The sequence below is a fragment of the Mobula hypostoma genome, chromosome 11 (assembly GCF_963921235.1).
Source record: "Mobula hypostoma chromosome 11, sMobHyp1.1, whole genome shotgun sequence".
Lineage (NCBI taxonomy): Eukaryota > Metazoa > Chordata > Chondrichthyes > Myliobatiformes > Myliobatidae > Mobula > Mobula hypostoma.
This window is the reverse complement of record NC_086107.1, coordinates 39,492,830-39,515,920: the sequence shown is the minus strand read 5'-3', so window position 1 is coordinate 39,515,920 and position 23,091 is coordinate 39,492,830. Positions and strand designations below refer to the sequence as shown.

The following is a 23,091-nucleotide window of genomic DNA, read 5'->3' as shown; positions in this document are numbered from 1 at the left end:
TAGGGGAGAAGGCAGGAGAATGGTTGAGAGGAATGATAAATCGGCCATGATGAATGACAGAACAGACTCAGTGGGCTGAATGGCCTAATTCTGCTCATGTGGTATGGTCTCATGATTTTATTTTAATTCCACACAAGTATAGTTCTTACATCTGTAACTTGAACATCTTATTAGATCATTATGCTTAAAATGTATCTTGAAATATATAATATAAAAATTACAGACTAGCTATTTGTTATGCTATAGAAAATAACAAATGTCACAAAGTGTAAATGCTGGGATTGTCAGAGAATACCACAAATTACATTGTGGAGATGCAACAGCAAATCCACAAGTCTGACAGAAGTGAAACTCCATACCACATGTGGAAAGCTCAAATAGAACAACTTTTTTTTTCAAAGTCAATGCTAAACATCAATAATTTTTTTTTTAAATGCACTGGAAATTCATTCTGTTATTTTCTTTGCATACTGTATTCAGAAGTGAAAGATTGAAAAGGTTAAATGACAATCTAAGTTCCATGTTATTTCTGAACACTTGTACTGAAGAGAAAGCACAGGGAGAAGGCTGGATGGGAGATGCTTGTTGTGACATATTTGTGTACGAACCACCAAAGAGCACTTCTGTAAATCGAATGTTTACTTCTGTCACTTATTTCAACATCTGTATTTTAAGAAGAGCTGGTTTAGAAAAGATAGTAATGATTGATTTTTTTTTCAAAATAATAGAAATAGAAACACCATTAAGAAAACATTGTTAAAGATCATAGTAACAAAAGAACATTTACATTAATATTGAAATTCTATTCCTTTGATTTTATACTTCTTTTAACTTTTTATACTTTTAAACAAATTTGCATTCCAAAGAATTTCAAATTCAGTTCATAATGAATAATGAGGCATGGTCAGCTACTTTTGGACATGGGTTAATGTTCTGGAGAGTACAGTTTCACATTGTGCACTCTTGTATTTGCTCTTTATGCCTTATTGTTTGCATTGAATGCCCACTTATGTTCTTCTTTCACGAAGAAGATCTGCATACATACTCCCATTCGTAGAACATGCCCCACAATAAACATATTCACATGTGCTATTTTGCATGATTAATTTGCAATCAGGCAAGTGTCCTGACTGTCAGTGTCATCTTTCAGTTAAATGTAGTAGGACAACAAATGCAGTCTTTACTGACCACAGCCCAGAACAGCAACAGGGGAGCAAAATAGTTCCTAAATAGTACGTTTGTGATGCAAATATTCCAAGATACCACACAGGAACGTAATTGATATCCAGTCAAACATTAATCAAGCAGATGACCCAAAACATTGTCAAAAAGTAAAATCTTAAGGAGGAAAGTGATATGGAGAGGCAGAGATTCTGGGAGTGAATTTCAGAGCATCCAGTCTTGGCAGCTAAAGGCATGGTTCCAAATTGATGGGGGTCATTAAATCTGGGGATAAGCACATGGTAGGAATTGAGTATTGTACACATCCTGGAGCTTGTAAACGTTAAGGGGATTTCAGAGACAGGAAGAAATCGAATTTCAGATTTATATTTTGCTTAACCATCATTGAGCTGAAGGTGATTTGGTGCAAGTTCAAAAAGTGACAGCAATGTTTTGGACAATTCCAAAATTTATTTAAGGTAAACAGACAGCCACAAGAGAATATTGGAATGGAGGATGATTTCAGCAGTTGAAGAGGTACAGAGCAACCAGGCAGTATTGATGATAAGGGAATAGGGAGTTTGGTGATGGCACAGATAAGCTGGCTTAACTAGGCTAAATAAAACAAAGTCATGAACATTCACTGAGAAATTCATCTGGATGCAGTAGCACTAAATACGCAATGTAGTAGGGTGAGCATGCTGCTTCTTGCCTTCAAAACTAATTCCAAAACTCTGGACACAAGAATTAATGCACTGCTTAGACTGTGAAGTATATTCAATCTGCTGCCTATTTTCTGTTTTCATTTCAGAGTTCCTGCATCTGCAGTTTTATCTTATTTTCATTAATCTGTCTACTTTATAATAATAATAAAAAAAATGATGGGTACTTGCCTACACTGCAGACAAAGTACAGGCAGCCATGTTTTTTTTCCAGACATTTCCTTGTCAACCTCCAGCCAGGAGTGCCTGCCTGTTGTGGGTCTTCATACACCGTGAATGAAGAGCCTGTTTCGTGTGGATTCTGTTCTTCACTAGCCTACCCAAGTTCCCCCCACTCTGTTGGAGAAATTAACACTTGCCCATCTCACGGAGGATGAAATTCTTTATCTTGAAAGATTGTGAAGGCAGGATCATTGGAAGTATACCAAGAGGAAGCAGATAAATGTTTGAAAGAGGGGCAATCAGCACTGAACAGGAGATGAAACTGGGCCAGAAATGACATGATCATGTTGAATGGCAAGGCAGGTTGGTGATGTTGGTGAACTACTCCTGTTCCCCTTTTCTTGTTTCACTGTGTGTGTGTTTACAGCAGAATGTATACATTAAGCAGTATCATGTCCATGTAGTTGGAAAAAGGTGCTAGTAGTGAGAGATGAAATCGGAAGCCTTAAGAACTAGGCAACAGATCTGTGGAGAACAGCACACAGATTCTGACCTGATAATTTTCAGCACAGGAAAATCTGACAATGAGATTCTATGATTGAGGATCTCACTTTATGCAACTTTCATGACACCAGGATGTTTTACTACCATTGAAAGGTAGTTCAGAAATTTCCAGTACCAGTGGCTTTCCAATAAATGGACCCATGGTGACAAACTGATAAAAGATTCTATAATTATTAGAATTACTGCTACTAGTGGCATTTATCACTTTATCACCAATGTCCCTATCAGCTGTCTAAACATCTGTACTACTTTTTGTCACTTTGGATTATTTAACTAATTCACATCCTCTTCAGCTAGCAAAAAGTCTTCCAAATATTTGGTCCTAGAAGTACATTTATCCTTCATATAAATACAGAATACGTTCAACAAAAGGTTTTACATTTAAACAACCTAGTCTAAATGTAGCTAAATTACTTTCATTGCACTTACCCATCTTCATTCAAACAGCTCTCCGTATTCAGAAATGGAATCTCCTCTTTCTCCTTCTCTCCAAGAATTAAATATTGTTTTTCCATGTCTATTATGCACTAAGTACAAAGCAGAGCAGACACAATTTTGTAATGGATGACCACTTTCCAGGGCCTGAGAAGCTTATTGCTAACCCCAGCTTTCTACTACTGCAACAGGATCTTTCCGAAGCTTCAGAATTGTTTGGTACAACATTAACAAATATTCCTTGCTCAATTTCTTGTTGTAAACAAGAATCGGTCTTCGGTTCTTAATACAAATTGCAAGCAGTAATTTGTTTGAAGTTAAAAGGGTATCTGGGTTGGCTACTAAGAGATGTGGTTTGTAAAGTGAAGTGACTGCATTAGCCAAACACAAGACATGGGCTATGTTAATAGACCTATATTAACCAGGCACCGTTGTTCTCAGAAGGTTTTAGACCATCTGTATAAATTACTTTGTCCCAACAAATAACACATGCAGATGATATCATCTAGTGGCAAGCAATATAAATATTAGAAAGTATTGGGATTGTTAGAAATGACAAAAAGATGGGGTGACAGAAAGAAGAACTAGAATTCATTCCACAGCCTTCGGTTTCTGCAACGGATGATTCAGTCATCTGCAATTTGTTGGTACAGTACGTCCTTTTAGTTCATAAGGGTTGCACCTGTGTTTTGAAATCCTTTGAAATTCGGATATACTTTGTAAATGAGAAGTCCTCTGAGTGCTAAACATGTGTCAAGAACCATTTGTCTGAATATAAATGTGTATCATTAAAATAAAATAAACTTTTAAAGTACTTCATTAACTGGAAATATCTCTTCCTTGGTAGGGAGGGGGTCCCACCATTCAAGAAGTGACTACTTATGAGCTAGAGCTCATAACAGAGACTAGACAGGGAAGTAAGCTAGTCCATGAAGATGGATACAGGATAACCTTCCTATAGTGAGTGTACTCATTGATATCTATATTGGATAGGGCTTAAATCTTTTCAGTTTAGGGCTTTGAAGACAGAACCCAATGCAATCACAACCTAAGGCTAAAAGGGCACAAAAAATCTCTTCCCAAACCTGATATACACAATGAATGTCATTTTGTTACCTTCAAAGATCTCAATGTCTGTGATCCAAGAGAGAGAATTTTCTTATCATCATCTGTTAATGAGAAAGATAATTGAGTGTGAAACATATTCTGATCAACATTAAATTGGGTAGAAATCTTTTAATAATATAGAACTGGAACAAAGGATTATCACCAAATTATCCCTTATTTCAGTTCCAATGGAAGATCATTAAAGAGAGACTTTTCTTCTCTCTCTCTCCACAGATGCTGAGTGACCTCTTGTGTGTTTCTTGCATTTTATGTCTATATTTCATTATCAAGATTAAAACATTGATGATAAAATTTCTTGACGATATCAATTACTAATTGGGCTACCAAATGTAATTCGAAAATTAACAGTCTTCTTTGAGCATAGCTGAAGGACAAAATTCCACACACATTAAATGGAGTGTACAGCAGAAAGAATGTTGTAGTTTTAAAATGAGGCAATTTCTTGCATTAAATTGATAATTAATCTATTTACTCTCAGCAATGGAAGATGATTTCTATAGAACATTTTAGCTTCACAGTGAAAGGTTAGCAGTGTAAATGGCAGCATTGATTACAATGTATTCCTCACTATTTATTACAATCCTTCTGTTTTGGAGAGTTAGATTTCCTTCAGAACCATACCCAGACAGTATGTATTAGTTGGCTAAGTTTATTTTTAATTTTTGATCTGAGATGTAGAATGAATGACACCTTTTCTAATACACATGCAGAAAAATATATAACAAGATATATTGATCAAAAAAACATGGAATGTAAACATGACTCAAATGAATACCAGACCTCTAATGAAAAGTCACCAAATTTAGACTTCTTCTGAGAAAGTGGGCATAGTCATTGAGCAAATATTGCACCTTGGCTCAGCTAATATAGTCAGGAATCTGACTCCCTAATCAGTGCCAGTGGAGACTTATTACTTGAAACCTTGCAGTTTACAAGCATAGCATTTCACTAAATTTCTCTCAGATTGTACACTAATCCCTGCAATTTTGGGGTGTGGATTGTGTTCTAAGCAAACAGTCCAATTCACAATTTTCCATAATATGAAGTCATAAAATCTTTGCATGTGCCGAGAAATGTGAGATAAAAAAATGTGGATTTTGTTTATTTAGTTACTTAAAAAATTCATGAGTGAATTTAATGCTTTACTTCAAATTTTTAGGTAGCAATTTATGAATTCTGTAAGGGCAAATTTCCATTATTCAAACTGCCATAACCCAGGGGTTGTCTGTAATTGTTTTACAGGGATATCTGGTGCCAATTGCTTTATTTTCCAGTCCCAGCTGAGGCAGGAGAATATGGCAGTTCTCAGAAAGACTACATGTACCTGATTCAAGTAGTAGATGATAAACTTCGCCATTCAGCATCAACTAATTTCCAAATTCACATTATTTTCCCATTTATCATCACACAAAGACAGTCAAAAGAATGTGTGCACTATCTTGTGTTCATTAAGATGCAGGAACTACATGCTGGGGAATGGAACATTGAACACCTTGTGATCAGGTTAGTCAGGCATGGTGAATGTTCTTTATATCCAATCTCAGTGCATGCCTCAGTTCCAAGAGCTCTCACTATTGTTATTATTACCCATGGTACCTTTAAATGTGGTTAATAACTTCACAACCATTCACAGCAATCTCTGCTAATTATTCACTAGAAACTTAGAACCTATGTAAAAACATAATCTGTTTACAAAATATGTTAGGAAATAATTTTTTAATAAATTCTTTTAAGTATGAAAACTTACCCACCACAACTGCTGAACACTTAATATTCAGTTGCCCTACAGAAATTGCAATGTTGTCCATTTGGCCAATAACCTTTGACAGAAAGGGCATTCCCATTTTTTCCATTTCATTCCTTTCTGTTTTCACATATTCCTTCAGCCTATGATGAAAATAATGATTTTGAATGTTTTTTTTAAGATCAGAGTAAAACAATATGTTCATTAAATTCTAATGTAAAACAACACAGTTAATACTCTAATAGTGAGGATTAAAAAGTATTCGTAACAAAATGATCTGCGATTACACAATTTTGGAATGCTGCGCAATTCCTGAGATGCCTCAGGTCCCACACCACCAGGTTCAGGAACAGTTATTACTCTACAACCATGAGGTTCCTGAACCAGTGTGGAAAAGTTTACTCACCACGACTCTGAACTGATCCTATGACCTATGGACTCACTTTCAAGGACTCTTTACAACTCATGTTCTCAGTATTATTTTTATTTGCATAGTTTGTCCTATTTTGCACATTAGTTGCTAGTCAGTCTTTATCGGTTTTTGTATAGTTTATGGTAAAACTCAGTTGTATTTTTTCTGTAAATGCGGACAAGGTAGGATTTGGCAACATGTACTGTATATACTTTGATAATAAATTTACTGTGAACTTTGAATAGGATTGCCTATTTTCAACATATGAATACAGTCATGGGGCTTATTGACACTCAGCCCTCTTATAGAAATCAAATACTTTAAAAATAAACACTTAATTTGTTTTCATCTTACCTTTATTTTGCAAGGTATTGTACATTTAGGAAGCAGCAGGGTAGGTATCAATAATAATTAAAATAGACTACCCAAGTGGAATTTCTGTAATCTTGCCAGAAGATGTGTGTGTGCAATGTGTGTCCTTGGGTAACAGGAGAGATCATGACACATTTCTTTATGACCATCTGCATATTTTCCTTTAAAAGGAAGAATTTGTGGACAATCTCTGACACAAAACTCTAGATTAAGTAATTCACACATGAAAACAATGAACCCACTGGTGGTTGGCCCAGAATGTTAATAATCATTAAATCAAGACGCAAAGCCCGGATAGTGTGCCTGCTGCAAACTAAAGACCTGTGCTAACCAACTGGTAGGAGTGTTCATGGGCATCTTTGACCTCTCACTTCTCACCTACTTCAAAAGGGTAACAATCATACTGGTGCTGAAGGAGAACAGGTGAGCTGCCTCAGAGACTATCGTCTGATAGCTCTTACATCTACTGTGATAAAATGCTTTGAGAGGTTAGTCCTGGACAGAATTAACTCCTGCCTGAGCAAAGACCTGGACCCCATGCAACTTGCCTAACACCACAACAGGTCTACAACACATGCAATGTTACTGGCTCTCCACTGGGCTTTGGACTACCTGGACAACTGTAATGCCGACGTCAGGCTGCTGTTCATTGATTACAGCTCGGTAATCAACACCATCAGCGCGTCAGTACTGATCAACTATCTTCAAATCTGAGCCTCTGTACCACCTTTGCAACTGGATTCTTGTCTTCCTCATCAGGAGACTACAGTCAGTTTGGATTGGTGATAACATGTCCTGCTTGTTGATAATCAACACAAGCACTCCTCAATGATGCCTGCTTATCCCACTGTTCTACACTCTGTACACTCATGACTGTGTGGTTAGGCACAGCTGAACCGACATCTATATACTCGCCGATGATAAAGGAGCTGTTGGCAAAATCTCAGATTGCAATTGGAAGGCTGGTTGAGTGGTGTCACAACAATCACCTTCACTCAATGTCAGCAAGACCAAGGAACTAATTGTGGACTTCAGGAAGGGGATGTTGGGAAAACACACGCTAACTGGCACTGAGGGGTCACCAGTGAGCAGCTTCAAATTCCTGGGCATAAACATCTCAGAGGAACAACTGTCAGCCCAGCATATTGATGCAATCATGACAGAGGCATGCCAGCCTCTATATCTCATTAAGAGTGAGAGTTAAGTCCCCCGAACACTCTAACAGGTTTCTACAGATGTACCATAGAGAACATTCTGTTTTATAAGATTGCTTTTATATTTATATTTATCACGCATTTTTTGTTTTTTAGTTGCTTTTTTATGCTGCGTCAAATCCAGAGTAACAGTCATTTCTTTCTCTTTTACACTTGAGTACTGGAGAATGACAATAAGCAATCTTGAAACAAACAACAACAGGTCTAAATGGTGTGGAAGAATTGTAAGAGGCCACAGAGGTTTGTGGATTCAGCCAGCTCCATCACAGACACAAACCTCACTGCTATTTCGGCATTTTCAAAAGGGGGTGCCACAAGAAGGAGACATCCAACATTAAGCACCATTGCCACCTGGAATGTGCCCACTTGTTACTACTGTCAGGGAGGAGGTACAGGAGCCTGAAGACCACACTCAATGTTTTAAGAAGGGCTTCTTCCCCCCCTGCCATCGGCTTTCTAAACAGCCCATGAACCCATGACTACTACTTCGCTATTCCTTTATTATTACACTAGTTACTCATTTTTTACTGTAACTTAAGAGTAATTTGTTATGCCTGCACTATACTCCTGCCACAAAATGACAAATTTCATGACCATGTCATGACAATAAATCTGATTTTGATTCAATGGTTGGATCAAAGCAACTCCAAAATTCAGGAGTCTCAATGACATCCAAATCAATATGGCCCACCTCACTGGTGATTTTCACCTGCTTGTACATTCACACGCTCCAATGGTCTGTTACAAGATGCATTACAATAATTCAGAAATGCTTCTTTGACAGTATCCCACCATCTAGAATGACAAGGCCGCAGGCATCTTGCAGTGCAACATTACCCTCCTCCAGTCAAGCTGCCTCCTGTTGTCGAATAACATTGCTATGGGGCAAAATCTTGGAATACTCTCCCCAATGCCACTGTGGCATTTTCACCACAATGAGTTTAGCTCTTCGAGTACGTGACATAGAGAATAAAGAAGGAAGACAATAAATGTTATTCTTACCAATAGTGTTCTGAACTCCCCTACAATGGATTTTGGGAGATTGCCAAGGGGAGATTCGCAGCTTTAATGCATAATCAAGGCCAGGGTCCCAGGACCATTGTGTGTGCATGTGCCCATATGGGCATACTGAAGACTGCGGGTGAACGGGGGGGTGTATGATTTGAGTGGCAGGAGAAAGCAACTAGGAAGGGATCAGTGAGCGGGGTTCCAGTTTGGTAATGCACTGCAAAGGATCAGTTGTTCCGGGATTGCCTGACAATGACAACTCCTCAGCCAATCTCATCTACTTGCTCCACAGTTCTCCCAAAGTATCACTACATAGGGAATATGGGGCAAAATCACCCAGGAATTGAAAGGCATAATATTTAAGTGTTAGTAATCTGTGCGTTAGTAATTGCACATTGCTGAAGTGAAGCATCACTTTGCAATCAAATATCTGGGCCCCAAAGACGTTTTGTGTCCACCAGATCAAATGTAGATTTTACATTCCTGTGATAGAAGATTGGCACTACAGTCACTGCTTCCTGATTTACTCAGCAGCCCTGGTTGCATACTATTAATGAATCAGGAGCATTTGTTTTGTATTTTTAATAATACTATTAGAATCAAAATCAGAATTAGGTTAATTATCACCAACGTGTTGTGAAATTTATTAACTTAGCAGCAGCAGTTCAATGTAATACATAATAGAGAAGAAAAAAAATAAAAGTAGTAAGTAAATGAATAATAGTATATGTATATTGAATAGATTAAATATTGTGTAAAAACAGAAATATAAAAAAAGTGAGGAGGTGTTCATGGGTTCAATGTCCATTGAGGAATTGGATGGCAGAGGGGAAGAAGCTGTTCCTGAATGGCTGAGTGTGTGCCTTCAGGCTTCTGTACCTCCTCCCTGATGGTGACAGTGAGAAAAGGGCATGCCCTGGGTGCTGAGGGTCCTTAATAATGGACACTGCCTTTCTGAAACACTGCTCTTTGAGGGTGTCCTGAGTACTTTGTAGGCTAGTACCCAAGATGGAGCTGATTAAATTTACGACCCTCTGCAGCTTCTTTCGGTCCTGTGCAGTGCCCACTCCCCCCCCCCCCCATACCAGGCAGTGATACCCCTGTCCTTACAACATATCAAATTCATAATGGAGTCACAAGACTGTAGATAGTATAGTCTGTGCACAAACCAAACTGTTGGAGGGACTGAGTGGGTCAAGTGCCCTCTGTCAAAGGTAAGAGTCCTGATGCTGCTTGACCTACTGAGTTCCCCCAGCAGTTTGTTTTATTGCATTAAAATTTGTAATGTATGCAATTGTGAAATTCAGTTCCAAAGCATATTCCAACTTGGCACACTGAATGACAGGCTCTGCTATAATTTACCTCTAAATGAATTAAATTTTCCATCAGTCAAAATGCTAAATCAGGAAAAAATCCAATTGTGCTACTCAATGATGCAGCAGATGCTTTTCACTTTTATTGCAATAGTGTTTTCCTTCTTTTCTGTTTCCCACAGTCTGTCATACAGTAATATTATTGTACAGTCTTTTCAAATGTTATCATAAACATCTTTTGAGAATGGCTACTCCTATTTCTGATGTGTTTCTGCTTACGTTACAAATCCCAACAGGTCTCCAGCCAGGACAGCTCATTATTCCAACCATCTGTGCTGACGTCTGTACATTCACACTACAGATATTCCCATCCCATCACACGGGGGGGGGGGAACACAGTTCATTCCAATAAAACATGTGGTGTGGTTTATTTGCTGCAGCACGATGTCTGAAGGAGGAAGTATAAGAAATGCATGATGACTTACCCTAGTTTATCCACACAGGCAGATGAAATGAGATTATTTTGAGAGCCGGTGTCAATCTGTAATTTCATCTCTAATCCAGCACACTTAAAAAATTGAAAACAGACTTAGAACCATCCAAGACAAATTGCAAAGCCAATAGTATTATTGCAGCAACCCAGATACAGTCTGGGCCCTCGGTGCTGTCTTTGTGGAGTTTCTATGCTCTCCCTGAGAACGTGGGGGGTGGGGTGGTGGTTTGCCAGGTACTCTGGTTTTTCACAACATCCTAAAATTGTTCAGGTTGGCAGGTTAATTGGGCACTTTAAACCCTGGTGTGTAGGTGAGATGTGGAATCTAACAGGCGTTATCTAAGAAAGGATGAGCTGACGTTGGGAGAGGGTTCATGAGGGGTTCATAAAAATGATTCCAGGATTGAAAAGCTTGTCATATGAGGAGCGTTTGATGGCTCTGGGTCTCTACTCACTGAAATTCAGAAGAATGAGGGGTGACCTCGTTGAAACCTATCGAATATTTTCTTTATAATTATCATGGAGAAGGATAGAATCAAAGAGGACAGGAAAATTTTTAATTGGGGAAAGGCAAATTATGAGGCTATAAGGCTAGAACTTGCGGGTGTGAATTGGGATGATGTTTTTGCAGGGAAATGTACTATGGGCATGTGGTCGATGTTTAGAGATCTCTTGCGGGATGTAAGGGATAAATTTGTCCCGGTGAGGAAGATAAAGAATGGGAGGATGAAGGAACCATGGGTGACAAGTGAGGTGGAAAATCTAGTCAGGAGGAAGAAGGCAGCATACATGAGGTTTAGGAAGCAAGGATCAGCTGTGTCTATTGAGGAATATAGGGAAGCAAGAAAGGAGCTTAAGAAGGGGCTGAGAAGAGCAAGAAGGGGGCATGAGAAGGCCTTGGCGAGTAGGGTAAAGGAAAACCCCAAGGCATTCTTCAATTATGTGAAGTAAAAAAGGATGACAGGAGTGAAGGTAGGACCGATTAGAGATAAAGGTGGGAAGATGTACCTGGAGGCTGTGGAAGTGAGCGAGGTCCTCAATGAATACTTCTCTTCGGTACTCACCAATGAGAGGGAACTTGATGATGGTGAGGACAGTATGAGTGAGGTTGATGATCTGGAGCATGCTGATATTAAGGGAGAGGAGGTGTGTTAAAATACATTGGGACAGATAAGTCCCCGGGGCCTGACGGAATATTCCCCAGGCTGCTCCATGAGGCGAGAGAAGAGATTGCTGAGCCTCTGGCTAGGATCTTTATGTCCTCGTTGTCCACGGGAATGGTACCGGAGGATTGGAGGGAGGCGAATGTTGTTCCCTTGTTCAAAAAAGGTAGTAGGGATAGTCCGGGTAATTATAGACCAGTGAGCCTTACGTCTGTGGTGGGAAAGCTGTTGGAAAAGAGTCTTAGAGATAGGATCTATAGGCATTTAGAGAATCATGGTCTGATCAGGGACAGTCAGTTTGGCTTTGTGAAGGGCAGAACGTGTCTAACAAGCCTGATAGAGTTCTTTGAGGAGGTGACCAGGCATATAGATGAGGGTAGTGCAGTGGATGTGATCTATATGGATTTTAGTAAGGCATTTGACAAGGTTCCACACGCTAGGCTTATTCAGAAAGTTAGAAGGCATGGGATCCAGGGAAGTTTGGCCAGGTGGATTCAGAATTGGCTTGCCTGCAGAAGGCAGAGGGTGGTGATGGAGGGAGTACATTCAGATTGGAGGATTGTGACTAGTGGTGTCCCACAAGGATCTGTTCTGGGACCTCTACTTTTCGTGATTTTTATTAACGACCTGGATGTGGGGGTAGAAGGGTGGGTTGGCAAGTTTGCAGATGACACAAAGGTTGGCAGTGTTGTAGATAGTGTAGAGGATTGTCAAAGATTGCAGAGAGACATTGATAGGATGCAGAAGTGGGCTGAGAAGTGGCAGATGGAGTTCAACCCGGAGAAGTGTGAGGTGGTACACTTTGGAAGGACAAACTCCAAGGCAGAGTACAAAGTAAATGGCAGGATACTTGGTGGTGTGGAGGAGCAGAGGGATCTCGGGGTACATGTCCACAGATCCCTGAAAGTTGCCTCACAGGTGGATAGAGTAGTTAAGAAAGCTTATGGAGTGTTAGCTTTCATAAGTCGAGGGATAGAGTTTAAGAGTTGCGAGGTAATGATGCAGCTCTATAAAACTCTGGTTAGGCCACACTTGGGAGTATTGTGTCCAGTTCTGGTCACCTCACTATAGGAAGGATGTGGAAGCATTGGAAAGGGTACAGAGGAGATTTACCAGGATGCTGCCTGGTTTAGAAAGTATGCATTATGATCAGAGATTAAGGGAGCTAGGGCTCTACTCTTTGGAGAGAAGGAGGTTGAGAGGAGACATGATAGAGGTGTACAAGATAATAAGAGGAATAGATAGAGTGGATAGCCAGCGCCTCTTCCCCAGGGCACCACTGCTCAATACAAGAGGACATGGCTTTAAGGTAAGGGGTGGGAAGTTCAAGGGGGATATTAGAGGAAGGTTTTTTACTCAGAGAGTGGTTGGTGCGTGGAATGCACTGCCTGAGTCAGTGGTGGAGGCAGATACACTAGTGAAGTTTAAGAGACTACTAGACAGGTATATGGAGGAATCTAAGGTAGGGGCTTATATGGGAGGCAGGGTTTGAGGGTCGGCACAACATTGTGGGCCGAAGGGCCTGTACTGTGCTGTACTATTCTATGTTCTATGTTCTATGAAAGGCCTCAATAGAATGGATGTGGAGAGGATATTTCCTATGGTGGGGGAGTCTAAGACCAGAGAACACAGCCTCAGAATAGAGGGGCATCCTTTTAGAATGGAGATGAGGAGGAATTTCCTTAGCCAGAGAGTGATGAATCTGTGGAATTCATTGCCTCAGGCAGCTGTGGAGACCTAATCATCGGGTATATTTTAGGCAGAGGTTGATAGATTCTTGATTAGTCAGGGCATGAAGGGATACAGGGGGAAGGCAGGAGATTGGGGCTGAGAGGGAAAATGGATCAGCCATGATGAAATGGCAGAGCAGACTCGATGGGCCAAGTGGCCTAATTCTGCTCCTATATCTTATGATGTTATAGGTGGGAGCCAGTTGATGGGAATGTGGGATGATTAAAATGGGTTAGGGTAGAATAATTGTAAAAATAGGTGCCTAATGATCAACGTTGACTCAGACTGGAGGGCCTGTGCCTGTGCTGTATCTCTCCATGACACCACAACAAGGCTGCAATAATGATAAGCAGACTCATAACTCATGCAGCACTAATTGTACCAAGCATTAGCAAACTGTAAATCAGGAGTGTTCTTCATCTTAGAACAGAGAGCTGAACTTAGGTGCCACAATTAATGACTGGGTTGTCTATAATTAAAACAGCTTGTGATCAGTCAGGGTTCTGATTAAGATTCAGACATCACAGGAATTGAGAGTCTCTTTGTACTGTGGGGTATTGTTACTCATAAGTGGTAACTCACCCCTTGAGATACCTTCTCTTATCCCTCTGTAATATAATTTATCATTGGGATATGGAAAATAGGTGATTAGAATAAAAGTAGTATTATATCTGCAAGGATAAATAATGTGTTAGTGAGACCACGTACAAATTGGAAAATCATCAACTGCTGTACCATAGTAGATAATAAAGAGACATGCTGGTTTGTCTTTCCATTTTTAGACACTGACATGACTGAAGTAGAATTACTATTTTCGTAAATGGAACCATATACAAAGCTTATTTTAAATTGGTTGGCTGATAATTAATTCAAGATCCAAGTGCATTCATTATCAAAGAATGTATAAATTATACAACTTTGAGATTTGCTTGCTCAGAGGTAGCCACAAAGCAAGAAACCTGAAAGAACCCAATTAAAGAATGAAAAAAAGAATAAAACTAAAAATAAAAGACTAACATCTGATGCGCAAGAGAAAAAAACACAAAGCATGCAAACAATCAAAGCGAACAACGACATTCCGAACCAAAATAATGTCATACATTTTAAGGAATACAAAATTACCTTGCAACACACAAATATCAGATCATCATCATGAGCTCTGTGAAATTCCTGTTTAATCTGATGGAAGCTATTGCTCTGCATCGGAAATGAATTATTAGAAGGCCAAGTCCCTCGATTGTTGGCTCGAAGTTTTGACAAGTTGCTTTCTAACAAACGTCTCTGCAAAATGTTGTGTGGTTGCTAAAATAAAATTTCAAAAATTATAATCAATACAGTTAGCATGATTTTGACACTCTGAACATCTATAGTAAACAAATGGATCAGATTAATTCCCAAGTTGTGATTTCCCCTCTAGGGAGAGTTTAAGTGGATAGGATTTATACTGTCAAGTTTAGATGAAACTGAAATGTCCAAAACTCTAATGGGACTTGACAGGGTAGATACTGCTTCTCTTGGCTAGGATGTTTACTACCATGGATTCTACACACTAAGACATCATTATCTCAAAATGAAGGACAGGCCTTCAAAACAAGGATAAGAGGAAATTTCTTCACCCAGGGGTGGTGTATCTTCTCAGCCAAAGATGCCTATGGAGACTTAATGACTGTGTATATTAAAGAAAGAGGTTAATATAATAGCATTTTAGATATTAAGGGAATCAAGGGATATTGTGTTTATGGGTGCTTTAGAGTGGCTCTGATATAAAAGATAAGTCATTATTGAAAAGAGGATTAAGCATGATGGGTTGAAACATCCGTTTCTTATGCTCTTTAAAGTTCAAATTGCTAAAATAAAAGGATGTTTGGGTAGCTTTTGTGGAACACCTGCACTCAGTCTACAAACATGCTTTGTGTTTTTTGATGCCTTCCAGTTCATCTCCCCCTTTCACTCTGACCTGTCTTTTGTTGGCCTTCTGCATTGTACATTGAGACTCAATGTGTGCTCTGGGGGGAGATACAGTGTTGGGGGGAGAGAGAGAGGAGCAAAGGAAGAAATCTGCTACATTTGCCTATCTGCCCATCTGCAAGGTATCAGACTGACAGGTATGGTTGACTCTGAAGCAAGCCACACAATTGAACCATGGCCACCTTCTTGAAATGGAGGAAAAACAAAACCAGATGGGCCATTTGACATGAATGGTAGCACCAAGTTCAATCAGCCCAACCAGCCTTGAAAGGTCCTCCTCATATACACTTGGGATTTAGTTTCCAAATTGGGGAACTAATTGAAAAAATTGGGAACAGCAATTGACCATCTGGGTTGTTGATCTATCATTCATTAAGATCATAGGTGACCACTATGGCTGGGAGTGCGGTGGGAAAAATGGCCTTGGAACTCCTCAATAGTGAGCCACATGAAGTCTCCCAACATTAAGTCAAACGCGAGCAACAAAACCTACTCCTGATTATCATCCACTGCTGCCTCTCAGGTAATGAATCATTGTACCTCCAAGTTGAGCACTACTTTATACAAGCAAGGGCACAGAATGTTCTTAGACTGTGGACATTTAACAGATCTGCCAGTTCAAACCTAAGCATCCAGGAGGTACTGTGGACCACCAGTAGCAGAAACATATGTCACCACAATCTAACCACACAGCCTGATACAACCCTCACTATACAGGACCAGATGTGTATACAATAGCAGAAACAACAATCAACAAACAGAGGGATGTGATCTTAAAACCAACAGATTGAATCAAAACTCTCTCTGCAGTTCCAACATGCCTAGATGTAGATGTAGGGGGACTGATGGATGTCAATTAAACAGCTATCAGAAGAAGATTCCAAGGACACTCCATCCTTGGAGAAGCCCATGGCATAATTGTTAAAGACAAAGTTTTCGCAACAAGTTTCAGTGGTCATATCCAGCAGATGACTCATCCTGAGATCTGCACCATCACAGAACCCACTCTTCAGTCAACTTGATTCACTTCATGTCATATAAACATGGCTGAGGGCATGGGATACGGCAAAGGCAATGGGATCAAACAACTTCCCTACCATGGGAGTGAAGACCTGTCCTCTTCACCCAAGCCAGGACCTCTCACAGCCTCGACATAAAGAGCAGAATTCTACGAGTGAGGAGACAGTAACTGCTCCTGATATCAAGGCAGTATTCAAATTAATGATTCACCAAGGACCCTTTAAAAAAGTATAATAGATATCAAGAGAAAATTGTTGTTAGTGGCTGTACCATGCCTTACATGAAGGAAGATGGTTGTGATTGCTGGAGGTCATTCACTCTATCCACACTACCTTCTTCTGCTTCATCAATGATCTGCCTTCCACGAGAACGTCGGAAGTGGAAATGGTTGCTGATGATTGCACAATGCTTCCATCCATTTTGAACTCCCCGGCAAACAAAGGAGCAAGACAACATTCAGGTATGGATTAAGTAGCACATGTCATTTGTGCCAATAAGTGCTAGACTTTTATCATCAAGGAAATAGATAAACAGCTACCTTTAGTATTCAATAGCATTGCCATCAATGAGTATTTCACCAACAGCACACTGGGGAATACCAATGACCATTAATGCAGGTGGAGCAGCCACACTAATACTGTGACCAAAGGAAAGAGAATCAGAATTGAAGTCTGAGGTCAACTTAAGCCTCAGTATTCTGCTTTACTTAATCTACATTGGGGTTAACTCCACACTTTAAGAAAGGAGGGAGGTGAAAGACAGAAAGTTATAGACCATTTAACTTGACTTCAGTGGTTGGTAAGATGTTGGAGTTCTTTATTAAGAATGAGGTTTCAGATACTCCAAGGTACATGATAAAATAGGCCAAAATTGGCATGGTTCCCTTTGGGGTAAATATTGCCTTACGAATCTGTTGGAATTCTTTGAGGAAATAGCAGGTAGGATAGTCAAAGCAGAGTCCATGGATGTTATTTACTTGGATTTTCAGAAGGCCCATGACAAGGTACCATACGTTAGGATGCTAAACAAGATAGTAGCCCATGGTATTACAGGAAAGATATTAGCATGAATAGAAGATTGGCTGCCTGGCAGGAGGCAAAGAGTGGCAATAAAGCAGGTCCTTTATAGTTGGCTGCCGGTGACTGCTGGTGTTCCACAGTGGTTGGTGTTGGGACTGCTCCTTTTCATGTTATATGTTAATGATCTGGATGATGGAATTGATAGCAAGGTTGCAGATGATACAAAGGTAAGTGAAGGGGCAGGCAATGTTGAGAGATCAGGGAGTCTGCAGAGGACATGGACATATTAGGAGACTGGGCAAAGAAGTGACAGATGAATACAGTGTAGGGAAGTGTATGGTCATAAGACTTTGGTAGAAGGAATAAAGGCATAGACTATTTTCTAAACAGAGAGCTAATTCAGAAATCGGGGATGCAAAGGGACTTGGAGCCTTAGTGCAGCACTCCCTAAAGGCTAACTTGCAGGTTAAGTGGGCAGTAAGGAAGACAAATGCAATGATAACATTCATTTCTAAAGGACTAAAATATGCAAGCAAAGATGGTGAGGCTTTATAAGGCATTTGTCAGACTGTATCTCAAATATTGTGAGCATTTTGGGCTCCTTATCTAAGAAAGAATGTGCTGGCATTGGAGAGGTTCCAGGGGAGGTTTATGAGAATGATGCTGGGAATGAAAGGGTTAACACACGGGAACCATCTGATAGCTTTGGGCCTTTACTCACTGGAGTTTAGAAGAATGGAACCTACTGAATATTGAAAGGCTAAGTACAGAGCAGACTTGAAGAGGATGTTTCCTATACTGGGCAAGTCTAGGACCAGAGGTACAGCCTCAGAGTACAAGGATGTCCCTTTAGCACAGAGATGAGGAGGTACTTCCTAGCCAGTGTGAATCTGTGGAATTCATTGCCACAAATGGTTGTGGGCAAGTCTTTGGGTATATTTACAGCGGAGGTTGATGGGTTCTTGATTATTAAGGGCATCAAAAAGGCTAGATAGATAGATGGAAACTTTATTGATCCTAAAGGAAATTACAGTGTCACAGTCACATACCAAGGGCAAAGTTATAAATATTAGAAGAGAAGTAGAAGGAATAAAAAATAAGTTACTTCAAACAGTCTAACTGGAGGGGTCATCACTTCCTCGGCTCTAGGTTGACTCATTATAGAGCCTAATGGCTGAGGGTAAGAATGACCTCATTAAATGCTCTTTGGAGCAGCATGGTTGTCTTAGTCTATTTCTAAAAGTGCTTCTCTGTTCAGAGAAAGTGGCATGCAGAGGGTGAGAAACATTGTCCAGAATTGCCAGGATTTTCCGTAGGGTCCTTTGTTCTACCACAGCCTCCAGTGTGTCCAGTTTGACTCCTATAACAGAGACAACCTTTCTAATCAGTTTATTGAGCCTTTTGGCATCACCCGTGTTGTTGCCATTACCCCAGTACACCACCACATAGAAGTTTATACTGGTGACAACAGACTGGTAGAACATGTGAAAGAGAGGCCTGCATACTCCAAGGGACTTTAGCCTCCTCAGGAAGTAGAGGCAACTCTGCCCCTTCTTGGACACAGCCTCTGTGTTGGTGCTCCACTCAAGTCTGTTATCCAGGTGGATCCCCAGGTACTTGTAGGTCCTCTCTACATCCAGATCCTCACCGTCAATAGTAACAGGGAGCAATGCAGGCTTAGTCTTCCTAAAGTCCATCACCATCTCCTTTGTCTTACTGATGTTGAACTGCAGGTGATTCAGCTTGCACCGTTTGACAAAGTCCTCCTCCAAGGCCCTGTATTTATCCTCCCATCCTCCCTTAATATACCCAACTATTACTGAGTCATCAGAATCTCTGCAGATGACATGACTCAGTGTTATATCTAAGGTCCGAGGTATATAGGGTAAGCAGGAAGGCAGCCAATACAGTCCACTGTGGGGCCCCAGTGCTGCTTATAGCCATGTCTGACACACAGCTCTGAAGCCTCACTGTGGTCTGCCAGTCAGGTAGTCCATCATCCAGGATACAACTGTAGTGCCAGTCTGCATTGAACAGAGTTTTTCCCCTAGCAACAAGGGCTGTATGGTATTATAGGCACCTGAGAAATCAAAAAACATGATCCTCACAGTGCTGCCCTGCTTATCAAAATGGGAGTAGGCTCTGTTTAACAGATAGCTGACATCATCATCGACTCCAATGTGCTCCTGGTAGGCAAACTGCAGGGGATTGAGGGGTGATCTGACCAGGGGTCAGAGGTGGGCCAGGAGCGGCCTCTCCAGGGTCTTCATGATGTGTGAGGTCAGGGCCACTGGACAGTAGTCACAGTTGATCGTTCTCGGGTACTGGGACCACACATAATGTTTTCAATTCAGGTTACAGGGAGAAGGCAGGAGAGTGGTGTTGAGGGGGAAAATAAATCAGAAGTAATCAAGTGGCAGAGAGCAGAGCAGACTCAATGGTCTAATTCTGCTCTTATGCCTCATGGTCTTAACCCTTAAAATAAGTGAATTAGTGAAACTAAAAATTAAATTGTCTGGTGTGACTATCAATAAAATGTCCTCAATGTGCCAAACAAGTAGGTTTCAGCCTTTGAATCTGCCTTGAGCACAGATTTACCAACATTCTGGTAACGGTATTTAGATTAAATGTAGATATTTCCTCAAGGACAAATTCCCTTTGGAAAAAAAAACAGAACATTCCAACCAGCCTGTGGGAATCCCTAGCCCATGACCACTTAAAATGGAGAAGGAACTTTCAGGATGACATTGAAAATGCTTTGTTGGGCATGTACAGTATCCCAGCAAAAAAAAACAGTAGTACAACACTCCTCTTTTACACACATCCACCCACCTGCCCAACAACCAACTATCTCTCTCACTCTCACTCTCACACAGAGTTTGCAAAGCCCATATTGACTTCATCATTCTTTTCAGAATACATGCAACTGGCTAGTCATTCTAGACCCTGAAAGACTACCTTGGAAAGAACATAAGAGTATAACCAGAATTTATAGGCTTCACTGCACATTAGTAATAATGCACAAGCAGATTTCAAGCATTAGATTCTAACCATTACAACTCTGAACTGGTTTAAGTGGTGTATTAATTATAAGAGGGTATATTTTCCTATATGGTAGGAGTCTTAATGAGACTAAAACACTATGAATGGTAGAGTTTTGGGGGACAATTGAAGAAGAGAGGGACTTTTGGGTACAGGTCCATTGATCCTGGAAGGTAGCCACACAGGTAGATAATGTAGCCAGGAAGGTATTTGGTTTACTAGCTGTAGTTAGATGGGGAACTCAATACAGAAGCAACTGGAGTACCATGTGCAGTTCCAGTCACCATGTTAAAGGAATGATGTGATCGTGCTGGAGGGAGTACAACGATTCACCAGGGTGTTACCTGGGGTAGAGCATTTCAATTATGAGGAGAGATACCAGTTGCTGGGTCTGTTCTCCCTAGAGTGGAGGGGATTAAGATGGGACACAATTGAGGAATATTAAATTCTGATGGTATTAGGTATACTGGTGTATATATACATACAGTAGGTACAGGATTCCACAACCTATGGACTCAATTTTAAAGGCTCTGCAGCTCATGTTCTCTACATTTATTGCTTATTTATTATTATTATTTCTTTTTGCATTTGCATCTGCACTATTCGTTGTTTTTTGCACATTGCTTGTACATCCTACTTTCTCTGTAGTCCTGTGCAGGTTTTCACCAACTCTATGATGTTTCTTTCTATTTACTGTGTGTGTCTGCAGGAAAATGAATCTCAGGGTTGTATCTGATGACATAGATGTACTCTGATAATACATTTACTTTGAACTTTGCTGGAAACTTTTCTCCATTTCAGAGGACATAGATTTAGGGCCTGGGGAAGAGACAGATTTAGGGCAAGAGGGAAGACATTTGGAGGGGATACAAGGGCAACCTTCTTCACTCAGTGAGCAATACTTCGATGGATCAATATATCGGGCTTCAGAGAATTTTAACCACCGACAATATGTATTATTATGTATTGCATCGCCCTGCTACCGCAAAGTTAACAAATTTCACGACATATGCCGGTGATATTAAGCTAGATTTCTGATTCTGATATCGATATCCCTCCTATTACACCCGCGTCTCGTTTTTTTTCTCCTTAATTAATTGGCATTGTGCTCATTAGTCCAATTGAATAATGGCAACATGTCCAACATCAATCGGAAAGGAACAGTAGATTTGTTTTAATACTTGGTTTATTCCCGATGAATGAATACTCAGTGAAACAAATACTTTAATTATACTGACCCGAGAGACCGCAGATATTGGAATCCGGAGCAAAAACAAACTGCGGAGGAACTCAGCGACATCATCGGTACAGGTGAAGGGTCTCGACCCCAAACGTTCACTGTATTTCCCTCCACGGATGAAGCCTGGTTCGCTGAGTTCCTCCAGCGTCTGTTCTCTTTTAATCGATTTAAAACGTTTTCAAGAATCAAAGAGAATATCGGTGCTAGGAAGACTATTTGGCCCATGGTATCTATTCCCCCGGCTTTCTTGCCTCATCTGTTGCTATACCTCCGCACCAGTCCTTGTCCCAGAGGGGAACGAGTGAAATTGATTGAGAGCGGCTGGCTTGTGAAATCGTCCGGAACAAGGCATTTTCTACAGAGAATGGACGCGCAAGGTTAGTCCGAAATCCAGAGGCTCGGAGTTCATGAAAATCTAATAGCACTCACTCCAGCAGCCTACGGGAGCCGCCGGGAGCCCACAGCCCAGTGAGATACCCCAGGCTGTGGGCACTCCATCGCCTCAGACGCTCATCATATATCGACATACTGAGGAAACTGAGACACGTTCCTCACAACCTGCTCTGTCCGCCTACCCTGCTGACTGGGATCTGTCCAGCATGACGCGGTCACTTACGGTTTCTTTGGATGTGCCCAGTTTTTTGACGCCGTCGAGGGGCAGTAGATCCATCGAGTCTTTATGGATGAACTGAACGGCTTGTTTCATTCGCCTCTGCTGGCGCAGAGAGGCAGCCTCTCGGATATCCATCTGCTGCTGTCGGGTTTCTCTCAGGATGTCCGAGTAGAACATTCCGCCGAGGCAAGAAAATTCTCGACGATCAACGAAAATGTTGATGGCAAACGGAAATCTCGGTGACTTCTCTGGGAACCCTCAGGATCTCCAAACAGCAATGAGAAGCACTGCTTAGGCAGCTGGCTTTTAAAGGGACGCCGCTCACCCTCCCGTGATTGACACGCAGGTTCCAGCCCCTGTAAGACGCACGGTTCGGATCTGCAGAAACATCTTCTACCAACCACTCCTCTACTCTTGAACAGAACGTGGGGAAGAAAAACAACAGGAATTCTGCAGATGCTGGAAATTCAAGCAACACACATCAAAGTTGCTGGTGAACGCAGCAGGCCAGGCAGCATCTATAGGAAGAGGCGCAGTCGACGTTTCCGGCCGAGACCCTTCGTCAGG

General features: G+C 40.8%; 1 protein-coding gene across 1 annotated transcript; it reads right to left on the bottom strand.

Moving 5' to 3' along the window:
• Positions 1-201: 201 nt before the first annotated feature.
• LOC134353668 (nuclear receptor-interacting protein 3-like) lies at positions 202-22,870 on the bottom strand. Its single transcript, XM_063061866.1, has 7 exons — positions 22,528-22,870; positions 14,745-14,924; positions 10,721-10,803; positions 5,920-6,059; positions 4,161-4,213; positions 3,039-3,136; positions 202-663 (listed from the first exon to the last, which is right to left on the bottom strand). Exons 1-7 carry the CDS (start codon positions 22,699-22,701, stop codon positions 657-659), a joined length of 735 nt encoding a protein of 244 aa, XP_062917936.1. The 5' UTR covers positions 22,702-22,870; the 3' UTR covers positions 202-656.
• Positions 22,871-23,091: the final 221 nt, after the last annotated feature.